Below are 27029 nucleotides of genomic sequence, written 5' to 3'. Positions count from 1 at the left end.
AAACATTCCAGCAAACATACAAAAAAGCACTATATAACTTAAAGTGCTCATATTATATTTGGCTTTTTCCCCTTTCCTTTATCATGTCATATATCTTTTATGTGCATGTTATAGGTTGACAAAGTGAAATAGTCCAAAGTCCACCCCAAAGGGACTTACCGTCTCCAACAGAAAATACTGTTCACAAACTGCTCCAAACAGCGCTTGGCACGCCCTCATACTGTGCTTCTGCCTGGGTTGTTTTCCTTACCTACAGTGCCTCGCAAAAGTATTCACCCCCCTTGGCTTTTTACCTATTTTGTTACATTACAGCCTTTAGTTCAATGTTTTTTTTTTAAAAGATTATTTTTTGGGGGCTTTTCCCTTTATTTGATAGTGACAGTAGATAGACAGGAAAGGGGGGAGAGAAAGAGAGAGGATGACACGCAGCAAAGGGCCGCAGGTCAGATTCGAACCCGGGCTGCCTCAAAACAACTCTCAATTTACCGGAAAACAATGATTTTTCAGCTTTTCAAGAAAACTATGACACATCAAGAGCTGTGGTTCATCTTAACTTCCTTTATTTGGAAGACTTAGCATATAGTTATCACATCATGAAACCTAGATCACAGCACAGATATACAGCAAAACTATTAGGCAAAGAAAGCAACTCATAAGAAAATGACTGATTACATTGTAATCAATGAGAGGTGTGAATCTTCACTGATCTCCTGATTCGATTATGATTATCATATCAGCGATTTGATTCCTCGATGCATCACGATGTGTCAAATACATTTTTACTATTAAAGCCATATAAGATATTTAATTCATAGATTTTCAAGCTTCAAAAACAAAACATTCTGCAGTAAATAAATTGGATACATAAAACTACAGCACTGAGAACATGGCACTTCCTGAATGTGCAAAACATAATATGTAAACAGAAATGTTATTATTATTAAATTGTAAACAGAAATTATTGATTATGGCCCGGCCGATTATCGATTCAGCATCGTCCATGTCCACGATTCGATGCATCGATTATTTGATTAATTTCAACACTTCTATAATCAATTCACATTACTAGTTGTGATGATAGCTATAGATTTATTACTATAACAGTTCATGTTAAAATCCTAACTCTTGTTGAACTTCATCTGCAGTTTGAGCCACAGGCACAGAGCTGGAGTTTGACAGAAACAACCGGCTGGACATCCGACGAGCTTGCTGGAGCAGCTGTCTGAGCTGAGCAGGAATATCTTCATTTCCATGGAGGTAAACCAGAGGGTTGAGAGCACTGTTCAGACACACAAGGCCACGACTTATCTGATGAGCAATGTAGACTCCATTAGACCATTCAGGGCATATCTTCTGTTTTTGCAGAACTCTGGACCAGAGGTTGAGGTTCTTCAGTACATGATAGGGGATGTAACAAACAGAGAAGAGAAGAATCACGATGAACAACAACTTCAAGCTTCTCTGCTTCAGTACCATGTGAGTGGTATTTGTGCGGCAGAGAACGACAATCACATGTGCATAGCAGCCCAGTGTGATGAGCAATGGGATACAAAACCCAGTGAATGTCCATCCAAGACTGTATTTAATGTAATCATCCACATATATCTTATGGGTAGTATCATAACATTTCCCAGGCTTGTTTCCAAATGTTTTGCTGTAGAACATGTCTGGAAGACTTTGAACGCTCACCAAGAACCAAACCATGACTGAGATCCCCACAGAGTGAGTGACAGTTATTCTTCCCATCACTCTCACTGGATGGACAATAACCAGGTACCTGTACATGCTTATACATGTAAGGAACCCAATGCTGCCATATAAATTCAGGTTGAAGCAGAATCGTGTTATCTTGCAGAATGTGTCTCCAAAGATCCACTTGCTCTTCATAAAGTAGTACACCACCAAAAAGGGGAGTGTGAGCAGGTAAAGAATATCAGCAAGTCCGAGGTTGAGAACAAACACATTAACGATACCCAGTTTCTTCCAATTCTGCAGCAAAGACTTCAATCCCCATCCATTAGCTAGCAGACCGATGATGAAGACTAAGATGAAGACAGGAGGCAAGAATCTGTGTTCAAAGTCAAAGCTGACGCGAGTACAGGAGGATTTATTCATTCTGTCTTCTGAAAAGAAATGAGTTCCTCTGTGGGTGATCTGGCTTATGAGATGTGAAAGATAATGGGAACTACTATTTGTTCAAAAAAAGACTTCCGCTTTCAAGCCTTGTGGTGAGATCACAGAGCTGCAGACGATGGCAGCTGGTGATACATATACAAAACAACCAGCACTACTTTATTTAAACAATTATGTATTTAAGAAGAGCGAGACAATACGATCCAAGATTCAAGTTACAAACATAAGAAGATAGTGACTCTGACTGAGTTCTTTTTAACTCTATCCTCCCAGCCACTACCAAAAAGCACGTTAACTACTTGAACATACATTTTGCTCTCCTTTCCTTCTGGCCAGCAAATTTCTCAGTAACAAGTCTCTTTTCCATGGACAGCATGGCCAGTGCATTCAGCTTCTCCTGGGTCATGGTGTTGCTGAGAAAAGTTTTTATTCTTTTCAAGGTTGAGAAGGACCTCTCAGCTTTAGCCGTGGTCATGGGTGTGGTTATGACAACTTTCATGAGAGTGACAGTTTTGGAAAAGACCTTCAAGATTATTTTCCATAAACAGCTGGAATAGCTCCACAGCACCACGGAGGGCTTTGAACTCTTCCTTGCTGTAGATGAGACTGAGCTCTGTCTTCACTTCACTTGTCTGGACTTGGTTGATTATTATACAGACAACATACAGGCCAGAAGCTCGTTCTGTATAGTTTTTAACATTCCCTTACATACAGTGGCACTGTCAAGGTGCATCAAGAGAGGGAACAAAATCCACCAACCCGCGGGTTATCTGAGCTCTATCTATCTATCTTTCGCATAACAAGAGCGGTGAAGCCCATGGTGAAGCCCCGGGTGTAGCTTCGTCCTCGGTCATTGGCCTGCTGCTGGATTTGTAAATCGGGTTGGTCCGGTCCTGTATCCTCTTAACGTCTTGTAAAAGTTAGTTTTTTTTGTAAATCAGTGACAAAATTTGGTTTAACTGCTGCCATTATTTCTACGAAAGTGATTTGTGTGATTGTCTCTGGTTTAGATCAGGGAGGCCGTTCCTCCCAATCACGCCTCTCCATGTGTCTCCATCATTGCCCACGTGCGTGTTGAAGTCCCCCAGCAGAACTATGGAGTCCCCCACTGGAGCCCCATGCAGGACTCCACTCAAGGTCTCCAAGAAGGCTGAATACTCCAAACTCTTGTTTGGTGCATATGCACAAACAACAGTCAGTCAGTTTAAAATAAAATTCAGCTCCTCTGGCACCACCTACAGCCTGTAGTGCGATTTGCAAAGATCCACAGCTCCCTGTTCAGAGGCACCAATCAGGGCCAGGGGGAGATGTCTAACGAGCCTACGGGCGCGTCACGTAGTGGTCCAGCACCTTGCATGGCCCGCAGGCTCACCGCTGCTCCTCAGTCAGAAGTGACTGTGGCGGCCGCAAGAGAGAAAGACCTCACGCTCCAGAGTTTTATACATAAAGGCTCTATAACTGTTGTTAGTGCTTTTTTGAAGGAAAAAAAAAGTTGCTAAGGGGTCTGAAAAGTTTCGAAATCTAGTGCCAAAGTGGCTGCCCCGCCCCCGCTGCTGTACAGGCTCGTACAAAAAAGTGTGACATCTTTTGCGAATGCGGGATCTTTGAAAGACACACACATGCACAGAGGTTCCTTGATATACAGTATACTGTAGTTCGATTTTTTGACCTAAACTTATTTTTAAAAGGGTTAAGGGTTACACTTATATGTAAACCTAATTCTTTAACATTTATATTACTTTATTCATACTCCCTATCGACGAATGTTTGGGTACGGGATAGTTCCGGCACTGCCAGAAGTTCCCCCGATGTCCCTCACTTTCTGCTTTCTTTGTGTTAATTTTAAACTCTGGTTGCATCGAAAAACATTAACCGGAACCTCTGAGCAACGTTACAGACTGAAAATGGAAAGTTTTAATGAAAATATATACTAATATATATTGTGAGCTGAACTGGGTAACGTTATCACTGTCATTGTGTCATGAAAAGAAACTGCTGTATTCTCTCTCTCTCTCTCTCTCTCTCTCTCTCTCTCTCTCTCCCAACAGACCCGACTGAATAACTTCTCCGTGCAGATTAATTAATGCAATTTTATTCGACACACTCCAATACAGTAATGTAGGTGGCAGTATGAGCCTTAAACTTGGTTTGTGATCTGCTAATTAACACAGAGAAGAAGAAGTTGCTTTTTCCCACATATATCTTTTTCCCCACGGAGAAGACGGCTGGAGTCCATCTGGAGTGCAGGCGCTAATGGATCCACGTTTGTATCTCGTAAAGTACCCCACTAATAATGCCCGGAATGATACCAAACGTCTACAGTAGTACTGTTGAACGAGAGTATGTGAAAATCCAAAAAACAAAACAATTAAAACTTATTTTCTTGCTTTTTGAAATGTATTTGTATTAATCCAAAAGACAGCTAAAACTATACTTCTGCTTTTGAAATGTATCAGCTCAAGAACAGTGGAGACTGTGCTTCTGCTTTTGACATGAGTTAACCCAAAAACAGCTAAAATATATTTCTGCTCTTGAGACTATAATATTGCCTTTGATTTTGGTTTATGAGTGCTAATGTGCCTTTAGAAATATAATCGTGCTAAGTTTTTGTGTTACTGATATTACTATAAACATGCTTAGAGAATTTTTAGTGTGAGTTGCGGTGTGAAGCTGCCCATTTGACCCTGCAGTCGGAAAGAGGAAGTGTCTGCAAGAGGCTTCAGATGCATAAGTTGCTTTGCGTAACTGTCTGTCTGAACCTGCACAGCTGGAAAGAGGAAGTGCTGTTGGGGCCCTGTGTACAGGGGTTAGGCTCTGGGTGCACATAAGAGGTGAAAAGGTTACGGCTCTGACCTATTGATCAATGCAGTCGAACTGAGCCGTTAGATTCTATGTTAGATAGCAAAATGCATATGTATAAAGGAAATATCGTCATATGAGATGGTTTTTACGTATATCCAACCTGATGCTTGCTTTAAGACTGTATTACCATGTAAGGTGAAACAAATGCGATAAAACACACCTTGCTGTGATGGGGGGTTGAACCCCAAGAAATGTACATATAAAATTGGGTGCTTTGCTGAAAAGCACCCCGGGCTCTCTCTCTCGCTCTCGCTCTCTCCCTTGGGCTCGTTTTCGTGTCTTAGAGCATTTTTTGAGTGATTGAACTCTGTTCATTTTTCCATTTATTTTGTTTGCTTGTTAACTTTTTGCTTTTTAAAAAAAAAATAATAATAAAACCACCTGTGTTCGTCTTGAGCAAGGTGACCCAAAAACCCTTGTGAGTCTTTTTTCGCTTTTTTAGAAGACTTTCTTTCCTTTTTTCTTCTTTTTTGCCACTTGCCTGCGTGAGCGGGGAACCCCCCAAAGGAGAAGTGGTGGCCTCCTCTTTAACCGTGCGGTTTGCAGCAACCCCGGGGACCGACCTGACCAGCAGACCTTTGATTCTCCCGCTGAGCGGAAACCTCTGTGACCACGGCAGAGGCAGCTGTCCGAGTGTGAGTAATCAATTGTAATTGTGTGGTTATAAAGATCTTCTGTGTGCTGTGTATTTCACATACGGGAGACATCTAGGTTGTCAATCAAAAGCCTCTTGTCTCGTCATCGGGTTTCCACTGTAGCGAGAACCCGCCAGTGCGGGGGTGTGTGTGTCTCTTTAAAAATAATCTAAGAACCATAGGGAAGTATCTCAATTAATTCATCTGAACCTATTAATAGTTATAATACAATATTTATTATATTTGAACCGTAATATTTTAATACCTACAGTATTAAATATAGGGAAGTATCCAAAACAACTCCTCTAATATAGACTTAACCATCCGCCCCGCTGACAGTATCTGTAATGGCTGTACGGCAAAAGCGGGCTTAGAGGGCGAGGGTTATCGGGGGGAAAAAGGGGGGTTGGCTTTAAAAGAAAAAGCGATACTATGCCTCGATAACTGTCACATCGTTCCACAGTACAAATAGTTTCTGTACTTATAAAACGAGGAATTAGAAAAATGTTAACTACACCAGAAGTATATTTAAATAACACTTGCCTGATGGATACTCCTCTTGGTTGCTACCGCGCGAGATCACACACAGAGCACAACATCTATTGCCGGAAAAGACTACTGAAGAAGAAGATCCAAGAAGCGAGTGAACAGCAGAAGCAGCTACTGCAGCGTGAGGTGATAGGACAAGATGCCAAACAGTTGGATATATCCCGGCTGCAGTTTAAAAGCAATAGATGATGTGCTCTGTGCAGGATCTTGCGCAGTAGCAGCCAAGAGGAGTATCCATCAGGCAAGTGTTATTTAAATAAACTTCTGGTGTGGTTACAAACTTTTTAATGCCTCGTTTTATAAGTACAGAAACTATTTGTACTACTGTAGACGTTTGGTATCATTCCGGGCATTATTAGTGGGGTACTTTAGCGTCGTGCTGAACCCTGCTGCTTCCTGCAACGTCCATCCCTGTTCTGCTGGGCCGCGCTACATCCTGTAACGCCCTGCAGCACCCTGATATGACATGAACTACTACGACTACCATTTGAAGTCACTGTTCCATTATTAATGTGACTATTATCGCCACTGTTCATCACATCCCCAACCGTCCCGTCAGACACCGCCTACCAAGAGCCTGGGTCTGTCCCAGGTTTCTTCCTAATAGGGAGTTTTTCCTCGCCACTGTCGCACTGCTTGCTCTTGGGGGAATTATTAGAATTGTTGGGGCTTTGTAAATTATAGAGTGTGGTCTAGACCTACTCTATCTGTAAAGTGTCTCGAGATAACTCTTGTTATGATTTGATACTATAAATAAAATTGAACTGAATTGAACTTTACGAGATACAAACGTGGATCCATTAGCGGCTGCATCAAGCTAACCATCTGATAACGCTAACTCGACCTATGTTAAAACACGGGAAAAAAAGCTTATGCGGGGTTGTTTGGCTCGAGGTCAAGGTGCAAAGCAGCCTAGGGTGAAATTACTCTGAACCATCACTTTAACCAGGGCTGGGCACCGAACGTTGATACTTTTATGGCACGCAAAAATACCTGGAGCCTATGAGTATCGAAAAATTATTTATCTTTCGGTGCCAAATTTCGGTTCCAAAAGCATCTGAGCGCGTAAGCACAAGTTTATCTGTCCTCTCTGCATATTGATACAGAGCGGCGCTCCGACCGACACGCACGCACACGCGTGCAAAAGTGCGGACCGAGTAAACTACGTCGGCTCTTCAGTTCTGTTGAAGTCACAGTGAGTCACGGCAATGCCGATAAAGTGGTTTCAAGAGTGGTTACAGTTTTTCAAAACTTCACTCAGACAGCGTTTGCTGCGATATTATATTATTGGCGAGCCGAAAGTGGTCGCGTGCTGTTGTTTTACACTTCCTCTGAGACAAGCAGGCTCAACAGTGGTTTCTGTGCCCTGATGAGGCAAGGCAACTTTACTTCTACACCACCTTTCAGCAACAAGGCAATTCAATGACAATCCTTTGCACTTACGTTAGTTCTCCATTAGTTAAATGTTGACAACAGGGCAGTCACCAAGTTTATTGTTAAAGGTTTGTGTCATTATGCAGTTGTGTCATTTGTTTTTTTTACATTCCTTAGCATTTTAGTTAGTTCAATATTAGCCTGTACACAATGTAATTTGTTTATTTATTTATTATTTATAATATGTTCATGTTGTGGCAAAAAGGTTTCTCTTTTTTTGTTAATTTTTAAAGTTTGGATTGATACCAATCCTGAGTATCTGACTGAACGATGCCCAGCCCTAACGTTAACATTACCTGCTAGTCAATATCGACTAGGGTAATTGGGTGAGTTGCAAACATTTTATTTTCAATTTAGTTCAATTTAGTTCAAGTGTTCAACAAGTTAACAACATATACAGGAACATTTACGTTTATTTTTTTGTTTGTTGAAAGATTACATTGTGTGCTGTAACTGGCCCTGCACCCTTATAGCCTTGATGATGGGACTGTGGGCAGATTGTCCATTTCAGCTGTTATACAAAGTTGCCAAAAATATTTGCAATACAATTAATATAAGAATTCTGCACCTCTTTCCACATGTGGACCCCCCGAACCCCCGGGTCAGCTACCACCGCAAATCTAATTCTGAATCTAATTCTGTGGGAAACACTGAGAATACATTATCCTGGCATATTTCTAATTAAAAGGAGCATACAGCGACACAGGCATTTTTACAAATAAAACTGTGCTGTGATCATGTTTTTTTTTCTCCCATCATCATCACGGTTGATCCAGTGTGATGAGTTTTAAAGCTTAAAATGCAGCCTACCTGAGTTTTAGGTAAGTGCTGAAAATAGAGAGACAGATTACTGAGAGCTGGACCGGCTCGTCATGGTACCATGGATACCGCATGGTGAATAGTCAGCAACATGCACACCAATTGCTTGGCCTCCTCTGTGGTGAGGGGAAGTAAATCCCCCGATGATCAGTTTAAAAAAGCACACTTTTCACCTCTGCTTTTGATTTTACTTGTTGACGTCCCTGGGGCCGAAAAGTCCACCAATTAAACCAAATGCAGTGGTTAAAAGTGTGTATGCATGGGCCAGGATGAATATTAACGTGCACAAAAGCAGAGCAGTCGCTGGGTCACATGTTTCACACAGGCTGCAATTAGAGAGCGTTTGAGCAGCACTAAAGGACAGTTACAAAGACCAGGGATTAGCTGCTCAGAGAAATGCACTTAGTTTGCATGATAGCACAGATCATCAAAACTATTCCAAAATATGAAATCCAAATACATTAAATTTTCCCTGAGATCAAAAATATAAAATCATATTCATGTATGATGTAGTAATATAATGAACACAAGACTGACTACTGTACCGTATATACTAACATGTCGTTGTCTACTTCTCTGGAGTCCCTCATGTCCATCTAACTCACTGTTTTTACTTTAAATTGACAAACTTAAACAGATTTGACGTACAACTACTTAATTTGAACTTTTTAAAATCTGCATTGTTCTACATTAGCAGGATTTTAACACCTGAAAGGTAAAATGTTTTGTAGAATTATAGCAGGCTTAATTTAAAATCACATTTGGTGCTTTAAAAGCTCCAAAGAGCGGACATGTGGATAACATCTTCTGTGACTTTAAATCCAGACAGCAGTAAATATTGTGTTATTGTACAATTTCTGGATACTCAATTATGAGACTGCTTGTGGATAAAATAACCAGATATAAATATCTATTTTTGGCTAATCCAGCAAATTAAACACCCAAATAATTAAAGTCCTGCATCCTATTGATGCAAAAAATGATATTAAAACGCCAATATCTCCATGAAGCTGTCAAAAGATTAACATCATTGCCCACAATGTCCTCACACCCCCAGAGATGCTACACTCAGTAATTCAGTACGGAGGTGTTTTCAGAAGTGGATCCAAAATGTCAGTGTGATTAAAATATATTACAGCGGAGTCACAGTCCTGCTGCCAGATGATTACGGCATAATTACAGGATATTACGTCCTCTGGTTGACAAGCACTGTAGACTTCCCTAATAGAGTCAAATACTTACTGTATGAGGTGTACTTGTACTTGAGTATTTCCATTTTCTACTCTTTGTGCCTCCGATCCATTGCATTTCAGAGAGCAATTTTACTCCACTTTTCTGACAGCTATTAGATTCTACATACAAAAACAGAATGGCCTTTAAAAATATGATACAATTTAAAACAATAATTTTAGTCAGTAACTGATTCTTTAAAAGACTTATTTTCTTAAAAACAAAAAAATATGCTAACGCTTTAAAGGTCCAGTGTGTAATGTGTTTAGTTGTTCATTATCAAAATCTGTGTTGCCCGTTCACAAACTTGTCCTTTTTCATGAATATTTACCACCACCATCAATTCCAAGTACTCCTATTGGCTTGAAATGTTAAATTTGCATTTGCATGAACTGGGGTAGACGCTCCATATTCATGCGCCATCTTGAAATACGTTAGCCGGTAAGGGACATACAGGACAAACTGCTCCGCCTTGTATCGTAGCTTCCCGGGCCCGGCAAGTTTGAAGAAGGAAACATGGAGGACCACGCGTATTCATAATCCAAATTTCAGTAACAGGAGTCTTCTTCTTGGCCCAGAAAACAAAAAAGGATATTGAAAAGAGCAAGAGACCGGCTTTTTGAAGCGTGAAGGCTACCGTAGCTGTAATACGTACTTTGAACTGCGTGGCATGAGACAATCGATTGCGATATATGATCTCAACGCTAGATGGGAGAAGAGAGGTGGGGGGAAGAGATAATGCAGAAGAGCTAAATAAAGTTGTTAGCAGTGCCTGAAATGGGCCAGAACTCACCAACACTGAGTACCGGCACTTCTGATTTTTATCCACATGAGTACCCTTACTTCTAATTGTTATTAAAAGTATTATTAATAGGTTTTTACTGAATATTTATACCAAAGTAGGCAATATATCATGATTCATAGGGAAAAAAAGCAAGCAATTCAATAAAAAAAATTAGACAGACATTCAGAGCACTGCAGCGACTATACTGTGATTGGTAGTTGAATCAGGCTCTTTAGATTGAATTGTTGAATAGTCGACTATTCAGGGTCACCCCTACAAGATACTGTACATCGATAGATATATGAACAAATACAAAGATATTTAGGACACATGCAATATTCATGTCATGAAACTGCTGAATTTGGGTACCGGCACCTTTTTTGGTCCAATTCAGGCACTGGTTGTTAGGACTCATGTTTGGAGAGGAATGCCTATAAGATTGCTGATAAAGCTGCTAAACAGTATATAAAGCAATAACAATGATCCACCTCAACCAACTAGAACAGTACAATTCTACTTTGACATTAATGCATCAGTAATAATGCATGAGTACTTACTTTTGATAATTTGAAACCATTTTGCTAATACTACTTGAGTCAACGTTTGAATGCAGGACTTTTACACTATTTTTCCACTGTAGTACTGAAGCTTTTACTGGACCTGCTACTTCTTCTGTGTAATGTCTGTACAGTGACAACAGGCTTTACTTAGTTTTAGCATCACCAACAAGCTTAAAAGAGAACAGGATCTTTTTAAACTCCGTGCTGGGGAGATTAACCACCACTCCAACCGGGCAGCGGGAGCTCCAACCGTGGGGGACTGGGCTTGCCAGGGTCACGTCCAGCTCAGACCAAGAAACAGTGTGGACTGGCAGCTAGAGAGGTGCCAGTTCCCCTCCTGGGCACTGCAGAGGTGCCGCTGAGCAAGGCACTGAACACCTAACTGCTCAGGGGGAACCCTGTCTAAGGCTGAGTTCCAAACCGCATACTTTTCTATTTACTTTCAGTATGTACTGCAGCTGCCCTTACAAAGTACTGTATGTACTGTTGCATGCATACAATTGGGACATCCTACTTCTTGATAACTTGAACTTTGACTCTCTTGCTCATATACCGTATGCTGCGCAAAGGATTGTGGGTCAGAATAGCTAGAAAAACATGTTGGCTTGCATTCTGCAAGAACAGACATTGTCGGACATCCTGGTATTTTTTTGGCATACTGCATTTGAGATACGATGTACTGGGAAATACTTAATCTTTTACTTGCATACTAAATAGTATTTCTCCAAATGATTTGTAAATGCGACCAAACCAATAACAACTTTTCTATATGGCTGCTTTGATAGTGTCCACACTCAACTCTTACATTTTTTTCCCCTCAAATTTAAGTGATTCACTTGTTTGTTATAGACACATCTGCAAAATAATTCAAAGTAACTAGTTATTTAGCATGTTATTCATAAAATAATTATGTGCTATTGAAAATAAGGATTTCTTCCGTAAATGTACATCTTGGACTCCGACTCTTGATTTATTATTCCGCGTCAAGAGACCATTTTCACAGCAGACATGTTGACATGTCATAGTAGGAAAAGCACAGGTGTATTCAAAACCTTTAATGATGGGTGCATTCCACTTAGAAGAGGCCCTGGTATTGTGCATGCTGACTCACTGAAATAGCTTACTGGGACACTTGATGGAATTGAGCAGTCATTAAGGTTATCAATGTCAGCTGTGCTTTTCCTACTATGACAAGTCAAAATGTCTGCTGTGAAAAAGGTCCATTGTGGATTGAGAACAATGTGCGATAAAGAGCAGACTGAGAAGTTGCTTGACAGGCTGACATCAGTATGTTAGCTCCTCTGAACAGTCAAGTAGCATCTTGTACCGGTTATCTTTTTGAAAGATACTTTTTTTTTTATTACAGCATTTATTGTTTCATAAAATATATTTATTTTCAATATTATTGACTGTATGAAAAACATCAATCAAATTTGTCGGGTATAAGTATTAGTGGTGGAATGTAACTTCATTCAAGTATTTCCATTTTATGCTACTTGTACTGCACTTTATTTCAGATGGAAATATTGTACTTCTTACTCCACTGCATCTGACAGTAATTTTGCAGGTTAAGATTTCCCATTAAAACATATCTTATTAAATATAAGATGTTTTAATAGATTAAACTACCAAACAGTATGTAAAAATAGTCAAAATTAGCTCCACCTCAACAACATTAAAATGCTGCTTGCACATTCATGCAATATACGACATAACACTGAACGGGGTCGTTCTGCTTTTGATACTAGACTACAGTTTCTAAAGTACATTTTGCTGACAATACTTCTGTACTTTGACATTTTGAAAGTGGGACTTTCAGTGGAGTATTTCGACATTGTGGTGTTGCAATTGGTAAGTTTTAATTAAAGAATCTGAAAACCCCTTCCATCTCTGATGAGCTTGCTGTCTTATTAAGTTTACCGGCAATGTAGAGGGACAAGTGCGCACCCTAGAGGTAAGAAGTTTGAACAGCACAGCAGGCAAACCCTCTATAGCCTCTTTCTGACCAAGTAGTTACAGGAACGTAGCTATAGGAACAGTCCACTTCTAAACAGCTCTACTATCTACTCTCCCCCAAAACCATTTGCATTCGCACTGGCCAAGTGGCCATAGGAACTGGTAGGAGGGGTAAGGGAGTGACGCAAGCACGGCAACGGTCTTTATAGCGTCGTCACTTGACTTTAGTGCCACATACAACAACAAACCAGCATGGAGGAGGCCATGGGAATGTTCCTGTTGTGCCATCCTCATAACGGAGTTCGAACGGCGGCGTATAAAAGACTAGGTTGAACACAGAAGACGAAGGCTCCAGCGTAAAATGATCCTAATTAATATGATGGAAGAAGATAGAAGAGCAGAGCGCAACAGGCAAACGAAACGACGGGTAAGTTTAACTAGCATTAACATTTTGCTGGTTGAATGCGTGACTTTTGTCTTATGATTTAGCATACATAGGCGAATTGCAACAGACAGTGAAGAATATGTACTGTTTGTGTTTCAAACGTTGCTAGGTCACTAAGGGTTCCTATGCGGAAAAGGAAAAAGACCCTGCCCTGAAGTAGTAGCTGAAAGAGTTACAGGAACTGCGGTCAGAGGAACTTAATAATCCCCAAATTGGTCCAGTCGGAACATGAGAAAAAATGGGTTCTAGGAACGTTATGTTCTAGGAACTGCAAAAATTCCTCCGGCTCCTCCGGCCGGAAAGGGACTTCTATTACTACAGTATTAAAGTACTGTAGTTATTTAAAGAGCCAAGGTTATGGCAATATGTCAGTAACAAACAAAACACCTGACAGGACTGGACATGAATTACACCACCGAAAAACCTGCAGTATATTCTCAAAAACACGGAAACTAAAACCTCAAAGTGCATGATCTTTATTTGATATACTGTGAAGTGCCGTCCACGCGGCATAAAATGGCAGCAGAACAATGACTGTGTAAGGCTCCTTTTCACAACAACAAACTGGTCTTTGTCTCGATTTTGGCTATTCTGGCAGCACATGAATAGGAACACCTGCAAATGATAAAAGATAGCATTTATAAATAGATTAACCAGTCCTTTAAGTCTATTTTTCAGTCAACCCCAAATCCCTGTGTTCATATAATACACCTCCACTTAAAGAGCAGCCGACCATCGAAGGCCATCGGTGAAAACCCAAACTCTGAACCACCAACCCCTGAGATGAACTATCAAACGTGCTATCGGGAAACGGACATGGTAAACAGCAGGGAGTGCTACTAAATCCATAAATAAAAAGGAAACTAGATAATAAAAAATGAATCATGAATAATTACAGAATTTAATAATACTAATATTGTAACTACCTCTTTTTTCATCATATTTCTATAATTTATTCAGTATACAAATACTAAACAGAATTATATGTATATTATGTCATTGTGAGCACTTTGATGTTATAAGTAAAATCAACATCAAAGTACGTTTAAAAACCCATCCATCCTGTGCTTTCAACCTCCATCTATCTCTAAGTTACTGCAGGTTCCATACCGCTGTAATTTAATGCTACTTAGTCTCTACACCAAAACCAGGCCAAGTCCCAGGCTGGGTTATGATTATTCGCTGTGTGGTGGTTGCTCAAAAGTGCAGCAAACATTACGGGTCCTTTTTAATATGTTTTCCATTGCTGTGACCTCACGATCGTGGCAGGCAGGGCTTAGGTGGGGAGTTATTGGAAGCATCAACTCAAAGCCTCAGATCCCCAGGCTTAGGTGTCCCTCTAGGGGGCGGATTGAAACTGATTTTCACTCTGGCCCATAAGCCTCGACTCCTAGTTGTATAAAGAGGCACAGTTTGTGGTGCGTTACCCTCCGCAACAATTCCGTATCATCTTTGGCTTTGCAAAAGTTAAGTCTCAAGTCCAAAAGTCTCACATACAGTAGATGTGGGGGCATCTGCTGCACATTACATACAGATTGTTCATGCTGAGGATGTGTGTGTGTTAAAGCCTTAGGCCCAGTGAACCTGAGATCCTGCCTTGGAGTGGCGTTTAGCCTCCATGATGGAGAAGGCCTCTTGCTCCTCGCTTATCTCCTTCAGCCTCTTCTCCTCCAGAAACGACACCAGCGAGTCCCTCATGTCCACCACTTCGATCATCTGTTGAAGGACCCGGTCTTCTTCGGTCTGCTGCTCTGCTGTCTTGTCTGTCAGACAAACACACATGCACACTTTAAAACGGCTATAATCAATAATTTTTTTATAATAATGTGTCAACAGCAATGTGAAAACCATGTGAAAGGGGTCGCTCCTAGTGATCCTGATCCTACAGAGAATTAACCTGCAGCTCTTCCTTAGCTTTGTGGAGCTTTATAGTGAGTTTAAGCTCATGGTTTAGCGGTTTGGCACAAACTTTACTGTTTTGGTTCTTTGGTTGTCCTTTTATAGTCAGCTGCAAATATGGCTTGACCCAAAAATAAAAAAAATAAAAAGATCTTTCAGTGGTTTACAGTAGTATCAGATGTACTTAAAAACATAGTAAAAGTTTACCAAAGTTTGACTTCAAGAAAGGCCCCATTTTCAAAATGGCGGCCGCCAGGTCCTTAAAAAGACCATTACTCCTTTGTATTCCTATTTCACCATGAATACTGGTAGCTTATACATGTTTTAGCCATGTAATATTCTAATTAGCATATTTGTATGATAAATAAGTGATTACAAGCACAATTATATATATTAAAGCAATTGGTTACAAGCATATTAATGCAAAAAATAAGGGCAAATACAATTACAATTTAATAATAAAATTTCCCTTAAGTAATTGCATATTTCTCATATTGTTTTGCCTAGTGTTGGTGGTTTCTGTCCATCAGCTCCCTTCTGATGAACCTCTACCACATCAGAGCCATCTCTTAAGTTTTTACAGCAAATGGGGCAAGTTTCTCGGTTTACAACAATATGACTCATGGTCAAAATTGCATTTGGAGTGTACTTTTTCCTCAAGCTAATCCAACAATATCATCTTCTCTTAATACACTCACATCGCCTTTGTCATGTGTTAGACATCTTTCTAATGTTCTTTTGATACCCCCATAAAATGACACTGAGCATGTGTCTGAGAATAAGACATTTGTTCTGTAATATACACCACCGGTCAAAGGTTTTAGAACACCCCAATCGAACTGTTGAACTGCCTGAGGTTAAAAAAAAGTAAGGTTACCCAAAACTGAAAAATAATGTACATTTCAGAATTTTACAAAAAGGCCTTTTTCAGGGAACAAGAAATGGGTAAACAATGTAAAGCTGTTCTGCAGCAATGGAGGTTGATCAAGCTTTGAAATGCTTGATTGGTGCTACCAATTCCCACAAGTGTTCCAACTGGTCTGGGTTACTTACAAACCCCCTCTGTTTGCATAAAAGTATTGTTGGAACACACTATGGTACCGTACCCTCGTGAGCATTATTTGAACAGTATTGTACTGCAGAAAGTAGTGTGTTGCTATAAAAATGGCGGGAAAAAGGCAATTAACAATGGAAGAGAGACAGACCATCATAACACTTAAGAATGTTGGTCTTTCCTACAGAGAAATTGGTGTCAGTGTCAACAGGTGTCAGTGAGTACAGTATTCTTCACCATCAAAAGGCACTTAGAAACTGGAGTTCACTCTGACACGAAGAGGTCTGGCAGACCCAAAGCCACAACAGAATCAGAAGACAAGTTTCTGAGAGTCAACAGCTTGCATGATAGGCGGCTCACAGGACAACAGCTTCAAGCACAGCTTAATAGTGGTCGTAATAAGCAAGTCTCAGTTTCATCTGGAAAGAGAAGACTTGGAGCTGCAGGTTTGATAGGTCGGGTTGCAGCAAGAAAGCCATTGCTAAAACGTCAGAATAAGAAAAAGAGGCTTGCCTGGGCCAAGAAACATTGTCAATGGACTATTGAAGACTGGAAGAAGGTGTTATGGACTGATGAATCAAAATTTGAAATCTTCGGTTCATCACACAGGATTTTTGTACGCTGTCGAGTAGGCGAAAGGATGGTTCCTCAGTGTGTGACATCAATTGTCAAACATGGAGGAGGAAGAGTGATGGTCTAGGGCTGTTTTGCTGGATCCAGGGTCAGTGATTTGTACAGAGTGAAAGGCACCCTGAACCAAAATGGCTACCACAGCATTTTGCAGCACCATGCAGTACCCTCTGGTATGGGTCTAGTTGGTCAGCGGTTCATCCTACAGCAAGATAATGACCCAAAACATAAGTCCAAGCTATGCCAGAACTACCTTAGGAAAAAAGAACAAGATGGTAAGCTTAAAAACAGTGGCCAGCACAGTCACCAGACTTAAACCCCATTGAGCTGGTTTGGGATGAACTGGACAGAAAAGTGCCACACATTTATGGGAACTTCTGCAACAGAGTTGGGAAGAACTTTCTGAAGAACATTGGATTTCCACTGTAGAAAGAATGCCATGAGTTTGTTCAGCGGTTATATCGGCCAAAGGGGGCTACTTTGATGAGTCAAAAATGTAGAATACATTTTGGTTTATAAATTGATTCCATGATTTCTCTTTTAACTAAAATTGTTCATTTTTTCTATTCTTTCATTTCAAAGTACAATAAGACATTGAACTGCATGAATTTCAATAAAAACCTGGAAAAATTGGAGTGTTCTAAAACTTTTGACCGGTAGTGTATATTCTTTTCTTCTTCTTTTTTTTGTTTTTAAAAACAAGGAGTTCTTAAGGTTCAGTTACCATGGAGAAAGGGGGCTGCACCTGTTGCCAGACTGAGGGAAAATAACTGTTCCCAGTGAGGAGGGGTGTGGTTAGGGCTGGGCAATATATCTATTATATTGATATCATGATATGATACTAGGGCTGGGAAAAAAATCGATTCGATTTAAAAATCGAGTTGGTAGGTCAAATCGATTCATATTTTCAAAAAAATCGATTTTTTCGATTTTTTTTAATCCAAATACATTCTAAATAATTTGGATGTTTAACAATCTTTGTTGCACACTGCACAGGTGACTTTTCACTTAGAGAAAGGGTTTGCCTTTGCAATTTTGTTTATGTTGATGCACTTTAAATACAATAAATATATATTTTTAAAATATATTTACAGTTCGCAGTTATTTTGTTTTAAATGGAAGGGGGAATCAAATCAAATCAGAATCGAAGTTTTTTTAAAAAAAAATCACAGATTTTTTTAGGGAAACAAATCGCCCAGCTCTATATGAGACTGGATATTGTCTTAGATTTTGGATATCGTAATATGGCATAAGTGTTGTCTTTTCCTGGTTAGGCTGCATTACGGTAAAGTGATGTCATTTTCTGAACTTACCAGACTGTTGTAGCTGTTCTATTATTTGCCTTTTCCCCACTTAGACATTATGTCTAATTACTAATGATATTTATCTAAAATCTAAGTGTGAAGATATTTTGTTAAAGCACCAATTGTCGACCCTAGAATATCGCCTCAATATCGATATCGAGGTATTTGGTCAAGAATATCATGATAGCTGATTTTCTTCATATTGCCCAGCCCTAGGTGTGGTGGTGATAAAAGAAATTTAAGTTACTTTTGGGTGGAATAACTTTTACGTTGAATGTTAAGTCTGTGTTTTAGCAAAGAAAGGGTATGTGTTCAAAAACGCGTACTGAATAGGAGTTACATGACATGGTTCACCCCAAAAAAGATAAAACCTTACAGTAATCTCACAAAATGTATTCCATAAGTATGTCATCATGTCAGTTCAATTTAGACAAGTCCAATGGATTCATAGACCCAGAAAACATGTGGTTTGACACCAAGATTACTTGGCTAGGTCAAGTAGTCGTTAGGATATTTTGAGGGCTTCCTGCATGGCTTCCTGCCAATCTTGGACGCCATAGTGGTCAAACTTTGGTAAACTTTTGGTATATTATTAAGGACACCTTTTTTTTTCATATATGCAGCCGCCTATTAAGCCACAGCACAACCCACTGCAGACTACTGCTCAGCACCAAACAAAAAAGACACAGAGACTAGCTGGTGAACATAGTGAAGCATTTAGCAGCTAAAGATAATATTTATATATTATATTGATATTTTTCTTAGGAGTTAGAATGGACCACAACCAAGAGCTAAGAGAGTGAATATTGGACTAAGCAGCTGTTTGCTTACTCATATAGCCATATCAATTTACAGGTGATAATATGTCAGTGTTGTGTTCAAATCTTGTTTCTGCTGCCCCAAGTGGCCCAAACAATATGTTATTGCAAGTTTGAATTAATACATTTTCACCCAGTAATCTCTATGAACAGATATCTGCATATAAATCTTGGCCTGGTTATCCGCTGGCTACACCGGAATCTCCAACATTTCAGCCATCGCCCCCAGAGGCTAGACCGTCGCCAGACTGATAGTCGATGGATTCTGAGATTGATCACCCACTAAGACAACACAAATGTACATTAAACACAGACACACCCGTATTTAGTCAAAATTTCATCTGTGAGCCAATTCTGATCTGCCTCTCCTTAAAGAGGGAAGAGGTCTAACATGAGGAAGGATGTGTAATATCGTATTGGTCAGAATATAAGAGAATATATTATAAGATGACCCCACCTTTTTTGTTGTTGTTGCCAGAAGTCTTTTTGAAAATACAAAGCATCTTCAGACTACTCCTGTCGGGAAAGTTTCCTAGAGCTTTTTTTTTTTTTACCTCTTAGGAATTTATTCTTTCTGTGGCAGCAATACTCAGCCAAAAGCTAATAATAGCTTAAAATAACAAAGCCAATATGAGTCTGCATCAGCAGTCTGAGTTAATCAAATCAACTCACCCCCAAAGTTACAGTTTATAAAAAAACATAATTTGTTCTTGGAAAATCTCCAATTGATGTCACTAACTCAGACTGCTGGGCCTCACATTAGCTTTAGTTTAGTCTATATGCTAGAGTGCTGTTACATTTCGTAGACAATTGTGATTGGTTTAAAGAAATGCCAATAAACCAGAGCATGTATTTCTTCCATCCCAGAATGCAGTGTGGTGTAGCCAGACCTTCCTGGAGGAAGATCTGGCAATGCGAGACTACACAAAATGCAACCAGCAGATCTGCCGTGCTGGCCTTCAGATGGCTGTAAAGTGACCAGTGCAAAAGAAAGGCCTTCAATATAAGAGTGAGACTAGCTTCAGCTGAACTTTAAAGTGTATGTTTGCACAGGACAGGGACTGTGTGTTTTGTCGCCCATCTCTTTCAATTAATTAGCTTTAGAGAGGGATCTCTTTTACAATGATACTTTCAATGTACTTATGGGCATGTGAGTATTGTTTTCAGACGGATTTAACAAAAGTCTGTACCTGACTACAATAACCCTAAGAGACACAAAATAAACGGACTTGAAGAAACTTGCTAGCCTAGCACCATGAAGGGTAAAGGCCTTTTTATAGTTGTGCGTCAAATCGACGGCGCAGGGTCCGGCGTAGACGCAGACCCCTCTGCGTCTACGCCGGACCCTACGTGCCTGACGTGCACCTCTCGAAAAATGTAACTACACGTTGCGGCGACGCACGTAGCTCGGCCGTGGCTTGGTAGCGTTCCATTTCTCCCGTCTCATTTCCTGGTTCTGCTTCTCCATAAACAACATGAAATCAAGGAGAGGGTTAACTTTTCCTGCTACATATTTCCCACTGTGGTCAGAAAACACAGAGGAGACACTTTGTTTCTCTACTATGACTATAGTAATCTCACTCTCTCACTTCTCTCTACCACACACTCCCCACACACACGCGGCTCGACGCACACACCAGCGCACAAGTATAAACATCAGGCCACTTTTTAAGGCTACGGCGAGAGCTCTGCATGGAGCAGACTATAAAAAGGCCTTAAGACAAACCCATAATGCAACTGGTATTATCTGCCTTCCAATCAGGCTCCCAGGAAGTGTGCTGGGCTTTGAAGCAAATTGAACAAAGCGGTCAAGAGGAAATTGCAACTCCTGGGGCGTCACGTGATGCCCTCTTGGCCAACAACACTTTTCCCCACAGACCTACATGGTTAAAAAGATGTCAGTAAATCAGTGGATACATTATTTTGAACATCTCAAACACCCGCAAGATGGCTCGTTTCACAATCAGAATTTGATCCATTCAGTCTGATGACACTTGGAAAGCAAGAGCCGCACGATTAAATCATTTAATCCTGATTCAAATTAGCGGGGTGCTTTACCGGAAGTAGCCTGCTCAGCCAGTACCGGTCTCTAGTGCACCTGATCTATGGGCCGCACAGTGCACAGTGCACAGTAATGCCGATCATCCGGGTAATTTTTGTCTCCCATGAAAGCTTCATGCACCACTGAGCAACTCTCATAGGAATGAACGGGCCACTGTCTTATTATACATCCATGCTTCCAATAGAATATCTGATGTTGGGAATACATAAATGTCTAGTCTTCGAATATAATACACTGTTTCTAATTTAATTTCCATAAACAAATATCGTCTTCTATTTGGGCCAATATATTACAAAATGCACTGATTGTTTGCAGGATTGGGTGAACAGGACCGTGGTGCCAAAGCACTGATGTTCTAATTAGAATAGGAAACATGCAATGACTATCTCAACAGACTTGGCTTAACACAACTGGCGCTTGTTCCTAAATTGGCTTGCTCTCTTCCAACTGCTGTAAAATCAATAGGCCTATTTAAGAAGCTTCGGTTACAAATGTGTTTATGTGTGCACACCAAAGTACACACCTTCCAGCTCCATGTATTTCCTGAGCTCCAACTCCAACATGCTCTGCTTGTCTTCGAGCTCCAGCTGCCGAGACCTGAGAGAAAAACAAACATCAGCTGAGTCGTGCTTTGGCTGCAGGTCATCATAGGGCCACATGACACATAGAGTCTGACTATAAAGAAGATTGGTTGCTACCAAACAGCAACCACAGTGTTTTGATGTGGATGCCTGCGGTTATGTGGCTACTGTGTCACTTGTATTCTGCACAAAAGCTGTGTTGTGTTCACAGCATGACTACACAGGCGTTTACTGTGCAGCACTGTTTGAATTTACAAAGTGTGCACTCACGCCACCATGAGGTCAGATTCCTCAGACACCAGCGCGTTCTTCTCGTGGACAAGTTGGATCCAATCCTCAATCATTTCAGGCGGGCCGCTGCTGTCTGGAGGTGAAAAAAACAGTGTTTTGGGTAGGAGGAAGACAGGTTTTCATGTAAATACTAGATACAGCGGTGTGCGGTGTGTGAGACACAAGATCCATGTGAGTGAGTTTGTTTACAGAGAAACTAGGAGCCCTTAGGCTAACATGCATCTCTTGTTTCTGTAAGCTGTTCCAAGTGAATTCAGCTGACTTATACAATTTAAAGTTAAACTGTTTTCATTGTCGGTTAATATGTCCATTATTTTCTGGATTAATCGATAAATAGTTTGGTCTCTAAAATGTCAGAAAATGAAAAAAATTTAATAAAAAGTGGATCAGCGTTTCCCAAAGCCCAAGATGACATCCTCATATTGAGCGTGCTGTCACAGAGGAGTGAAGAAACTAGAAAATATTCATTTAAGAAGCTGGAATCAGAGAATTTGTACTTCAAAACATTACTCTAAACGACTAATCAATTATCAAAATAGTTGGCGATTAATTGAAACTAATAATAAACTAATTGATTAATCAATTAATCTTTACAGCTCTAATTTTAACACTATCAATATGTATACATACATGTATCTTTAGCACAGTATGTTTATTGCTCATTATACTCACCCCTGGTGATAATTTTAAGTGTATTTACCATTTTCCTAGCAGCCACTCTAGTTTTGTTTTGCACTCTTTTAACAGCTCATTTGTGTTTTCTCTCCACTTTCTGTTACTAGACGAGACATAAACTTAATTGACTGCAGACTACAAAAGTCAGCAACTTCTTCCAGCTTAAAACAACACCTTTTTGTTACATGGGAATACATACAATCTGTAAAATCATTTTGAACAGTCTTCAAAACATGAAGCCTGCTGTTAACATCTGGATCTTACCAGCCTCTCCCCGCAGAGTTCTCTCCAGCAGTACACCCTTATCCTCCAACTCCTTGAAGGTTACCTCAATCTCCTCCAGTCTCCTCTGGATGGACTGTGAACCGCAGAAACAGGAAAGAGTAAGAAGGATGCTTGAGCAAATTTAGACGTTACAGCTGTGGTGCGTATTTTCTGTCTTCCCCATGAGGAATTCTAAGTAATGACAACAACACTGTCGGCGCATCATCCACATGACGCAAGCATTCGGTGATCGCAAAAAAAGAGTCGGGCAACCTGGGCTGTTGGTAGCAAAAAAACATTTTTGTTGCACATTGCTGCGGCTCCTCTTTCCCCCTGTGTGTTGAGCACTCCGTTTTAGCTACCGAGTGAGGCCCATCTTTGTTGGGAGTCGCACATGCCTAGTCGCACAGTACCTAGTAAAGGACCACTAGCAGTAGTCAGAAGCAGCCGGTAACCTATGGCTCGAAACAGAGTCTGATCCCAAAAACACAGGCAGAACAACCCGAACCAGCTTCACAACCTAGACTGGAGCAAAAATGTTAACAAACCTAACGTCTTTCAAACGTAACGTTTAATTCGGTCTCCTGGACATGGCAATACAAATATCTGAACTCCTCGGCCCTCCGCTCAAACTAGCTTGGTTTGAGAACGTGCCACGCTAGCAGCTATGCGAGCATTATAACGTGTGTTACAAAGTGACACACGTTTGTCACGGAAATAAAGGCTGGACTACAACAGAGCTGTTTGGAGCAGTTTGTGAACAGTGTTTTTTTGTGGGAGATGCTAACTCCCTTAGGGTTGGACTTTCATTTTGTAAACCTATTATATGCACATAAAAAGATATATAACAAAATAAAAGGAAAGGAAAAAAGCAAAAAAGCAGCATATGAACACTTTATAGAAGTGCAACACTTAATTTCCTGCATTCTGGTGAATTTTCATGCACATATTTCTACCTTTTTCTGCATCAATTTATGCTGGAAATGTCTATGTAAAGGAAAGCACAGGGGACAATTGGAAATCTAAAAACATAACGGAAGGCTCTCAGGCATTCCGTATTTCTTTTCAAATATTTATTCTCCTGTAGATCAACTTTTGTCATTTAATGTTATCTTTGCTGAGTCAACACACATGTAGGCCTAAGTCTGATTTACTCCTCCCTGCTCTTTTGCGTCTTTTGTTTGGGGAAGTAACCTATTTAAATGTGCATGTGGCACTTATTAATGTGAATGATAGGCTACATGAATTCATTTCAATTAATAAACCCCTGGATTTAATAGCGCAGATGTGTTTTGGCAAGATTTCTGCTCATGTTCAAAATTTTGTGCACATTCAAAATGTAATTTATCCCATCTTGTTTTGAGAAAAAAAAAAAGTCATAATATTAAGAGAATAAAGTCACAATATTTAAATAAAAAAATCCACCTGCCCTATGCTGTGCATTACGTTGTTGCTCTGCTTATATGGCAGAGACAACGACACCTTTTTATAAACATAGCCATACTGAGAAATAAAGAGAGAGTTGATAGGCCTAATTAGCTTTGTATCAACTCATTTGGCAATGGCTTGAACTTATTTGTCACAGTGAACAACAAATCTGAGTCTGTGTCTACCAAACAAGACCTGATCATTGTCAGCGTTTATCAGTTTTAAATATTTGTAGGGAGTAATGTAATGAGAAGGAGTAGACACAGAGAGCTTTTAGATAAAGAGTTGCAGCCGACAAAGGAACCAACTGCTTTTACTGTGCCCTGCTGTTGTGTGGAAAACTACTTGCAGAGTGTGCAGCATTAAATCAAATCATGGTTGCTAATGACATGATGGAAAAACACAGATTATTCTGAGTTTGTTTGTTTGCGCCGTAGACATTAACAGCTGGGGCCGTGTGTCCAAATCCACTTCTGCTAGTTTGATGGCGGAAAAAAGGGTCTGTGCGCCATGCGCACGGTTCAAAAAGGTTGTACTTAGTGTCTTAACTAATCATAGGTGTGTACTTTGTACTTTGGCGCCTTGCTATTATGATTATGATGGCAGATTTGTTAAGCAGGAAGGAGAGATTTTCAGGAGAAGAAACCGATCTGCTCGTGCGTTTAAGTGAAAGCACGCAAGCAGATCATATCATAATACTATTTCACATTGTAATATTTTTGTTTTTAATCTTTTGCGTGTTTGTGTGCTGCTGCGCGTCCCTGTGTGTGCGCCTAGGCTCGCCCTATTCACAAGTCTTGGTGCATTTTAATAATGTGCTGTTAAAATAACAATGAAATGCTGCGTTATTGACTTTAGACCAGTTAGTTTTTGTTGGTCAATGGCGCGATCACTTCCCGCTGCCTCAAGATAGCAATACGCCCCAGGGGTTCTTCTGTTGCATTTCTGACAGAGTAGCTGCTTATGGAGAGTTTGCTGCACCCAGAATGCCGAGGCCTGTCGTATTAAACCACACTTGCTGTTACCAGCAGTAACCACAGGTGTCATCAAATCAACCAGGAATGAAATATTGAGGATTACAACTTAAACATATAACAAATATTCTGAAAACAGAAAAAATTGTGGACACATTTATGAGCTATAAAAACTGTATATTCATATATAAGCTGATTGCTTCATTGAGTGAAGTTGGAGAAGCCAGTGACCAATAAAACATAGATGAGCTAGGAGTATTGTAAACACTGTGAGAGACACTGACCTGGGCTTTGCGCAATCGCTGTAATTCACTCATCTTGGCTCGCCGCTCCAGTGTCCTCATCTTCATCAGCTCCATCTTCTCGGCCTCAACAGGGTCTGACGGCATTGTCTGAAACTAGAGGCAAAGTGTGTCAGTATTGGAAGTGTACTGCTGGTTAAAATGTAGCAGCTCACTATCATGTAAAATGAAAACATCAGCTCCGTTCCTCTCCTTACTTTCTCATCAAATAAGTCAATATCATCTCGTTGAAACATCTCATCCTCGTCGTCATCGTCATCCTCGTCATCATCTCCGTCGACACCCTCTTCTGAGGTGCTGTTAGCATGTCTCAATGTTGTTTCTGTGGCAGGAAAGATGTTTTAACAAGTGTTACACGGCAATGTTTTTTTCCCCCCTGCAAACATTTCTCTCCGCCAAAGATCAAAGAGTAGAAGAGTCCTTACTCACCCACTCTCTCTGGATGATTAATGAGGACACTGAGCCGGGTGTCTCTGCTGATCCTCGGGGAAGACAGATTCCACGGGGAAAACTTGGATCGTACCCTGACCTGCCCGCCTGGCAACTCTTTTCTCTTGAAGCAGCGTCGATTCCTCCTCTCCCGCATGTGACTCGCCGTGCTCCCGCTCCAGTAGCCCTCCTCTTCTTGCCCGTCCAGGCCCTCTGGTTTAGCGGTGCTTGGGCCTCCTGCAGTTGCAGAGGAAGAGGAGCAGGAGGAGGATCCACCAGGGGTCTCGGAGTCAGAGTCCGCGCTGAGGCTCTGAAGATTCACTAGTTGGCTTTTCTCCTCATCGGTCAGCTGAAGCTTTCGGAGTAATTGCTTCGGACGGGAGTCTGGCGCTGCCTGGGAGATCTCTTTTGTAGGGGCTGGAGATGGATGTCCTTCTGGAGTCGAGGGGTTAAGAATGTGGACCGTGCGAGGTTTGGCTATTGGCGGAGAGGGCTGAGGGCTGGCCGTGGTCTGCCGAGAGTGGCGGGGCTTGGGGACAGGATAGGGCACTGTCTCCTCCTCAGTGGGTGCTGCTTCCTCAGTTTTAGATAGAGGATCGGTGGGAGTTTTTGATGTATGTGGTTTTTCGGACTCTTTGAATTCGCATATATGGTGGTCCTGTCCTTCAGGTTTATGCAACTGCGAGTGAGCAGAGGGACCGCAGTCCAGACTGTGCTCATACTCCTCATCGGATGGAGATGGTGTATAATCATCACTGGAAAGCCTTTCCCTTTCATTTGTTCCTTTGGGATTTCCTTCGTTATCCTGAACACAGAAATTGAATTGAAAAAAAGCCCAAGAGTGAGCACATATCCCTGTTAAATATGTTTTGGTCCTTAAGACTACGTATGCTTTAACACAAACATTAGTC

General features: G+C 40.7%; 2 protein-coding genes across 5 annotated transcripts in view; both read right to left on the bottom strand.

Annotated features, from left to right (window-relative positions):
- Positions 1-979: 979 nt before the first annotated feature.
- Positions 980-2150, bottom strand: LOC114559297 (P2Y purinoceptor 1-like). The gene is made up of 2 exons (XM_028583888.1): positions 1690-2150; positions 980-1389 (listed from the first exon to the last, which is right to left on the bottom strand). The coding sequence occupies exons 1-2, from the start codon at positions 2113-2115 to the stop codon at positions 1111-1113; spliced, it is 705 nt and encodes a 234-aa protein (XP_028439689.1). The 5' UTR covers positions 2116-2150; the 3' UTR covers positions 980-1110.
- An 11717-nt stretch (positions 2151-13867) lies between these two features.
- Positions 13868-27029, bottom strand: part of mical1 (microtubule associated monooxygenase, calponin and LIM domain containing 1) — a 28151-nt gene continuing 14989 nt past the window's right edge. For all 4 annotated transcript variants that reach the window (XM_028583300.1, XM_028583299.1, XM_028583297.1 and 1 more), the window contains 7 exons: positions 26119-26923; positions 25887-26011; positions 25672-25785; positions 22986-23079; positions 22026-22119; positions 21698-21771; positions 13868-15170 (listed from right to left, as the gene is read on the bottom strand). In XM_028583300.1, the coding sequence (XP_028439101.1) occupies positions 14977-15170; positions 21698-21771; positions 22026-22119; positions 22986-23079; positions 25672-25785; positions 25887-26011; positions 26119-26923 (1500 nt within the window). In that variant the 3' untranslated portion in view covers positions 13868-14976. The remainder of the gene's footprint in view (positions 15171-21697; positions 21772-22025; positions 22120-22985; positions 23080-25671; positions 25786-25886; positions 26012-26118; positions 26924-27029) is intronic.

This window comes from Perca flavescens, chromosome 7 (assembly GCF_004354835.1).
Source record: "Perca flavescens isolate YP-PL-M2 chromosome 7, PFLA_1.0, whole genome shotgun sequence".
NCBI classification, from domain to species: domain Eukaryota; kingdom Metazoa; phylum Chordata; class Actinopteri; order Perciformes; family Percidae; genus Perca; species Perca flavescens.
The sequence above is the reverse complement of the archived record's forward strand: the minus strand, read 5'-3'. Positions and strand labels throughout refer to the sequence as shown.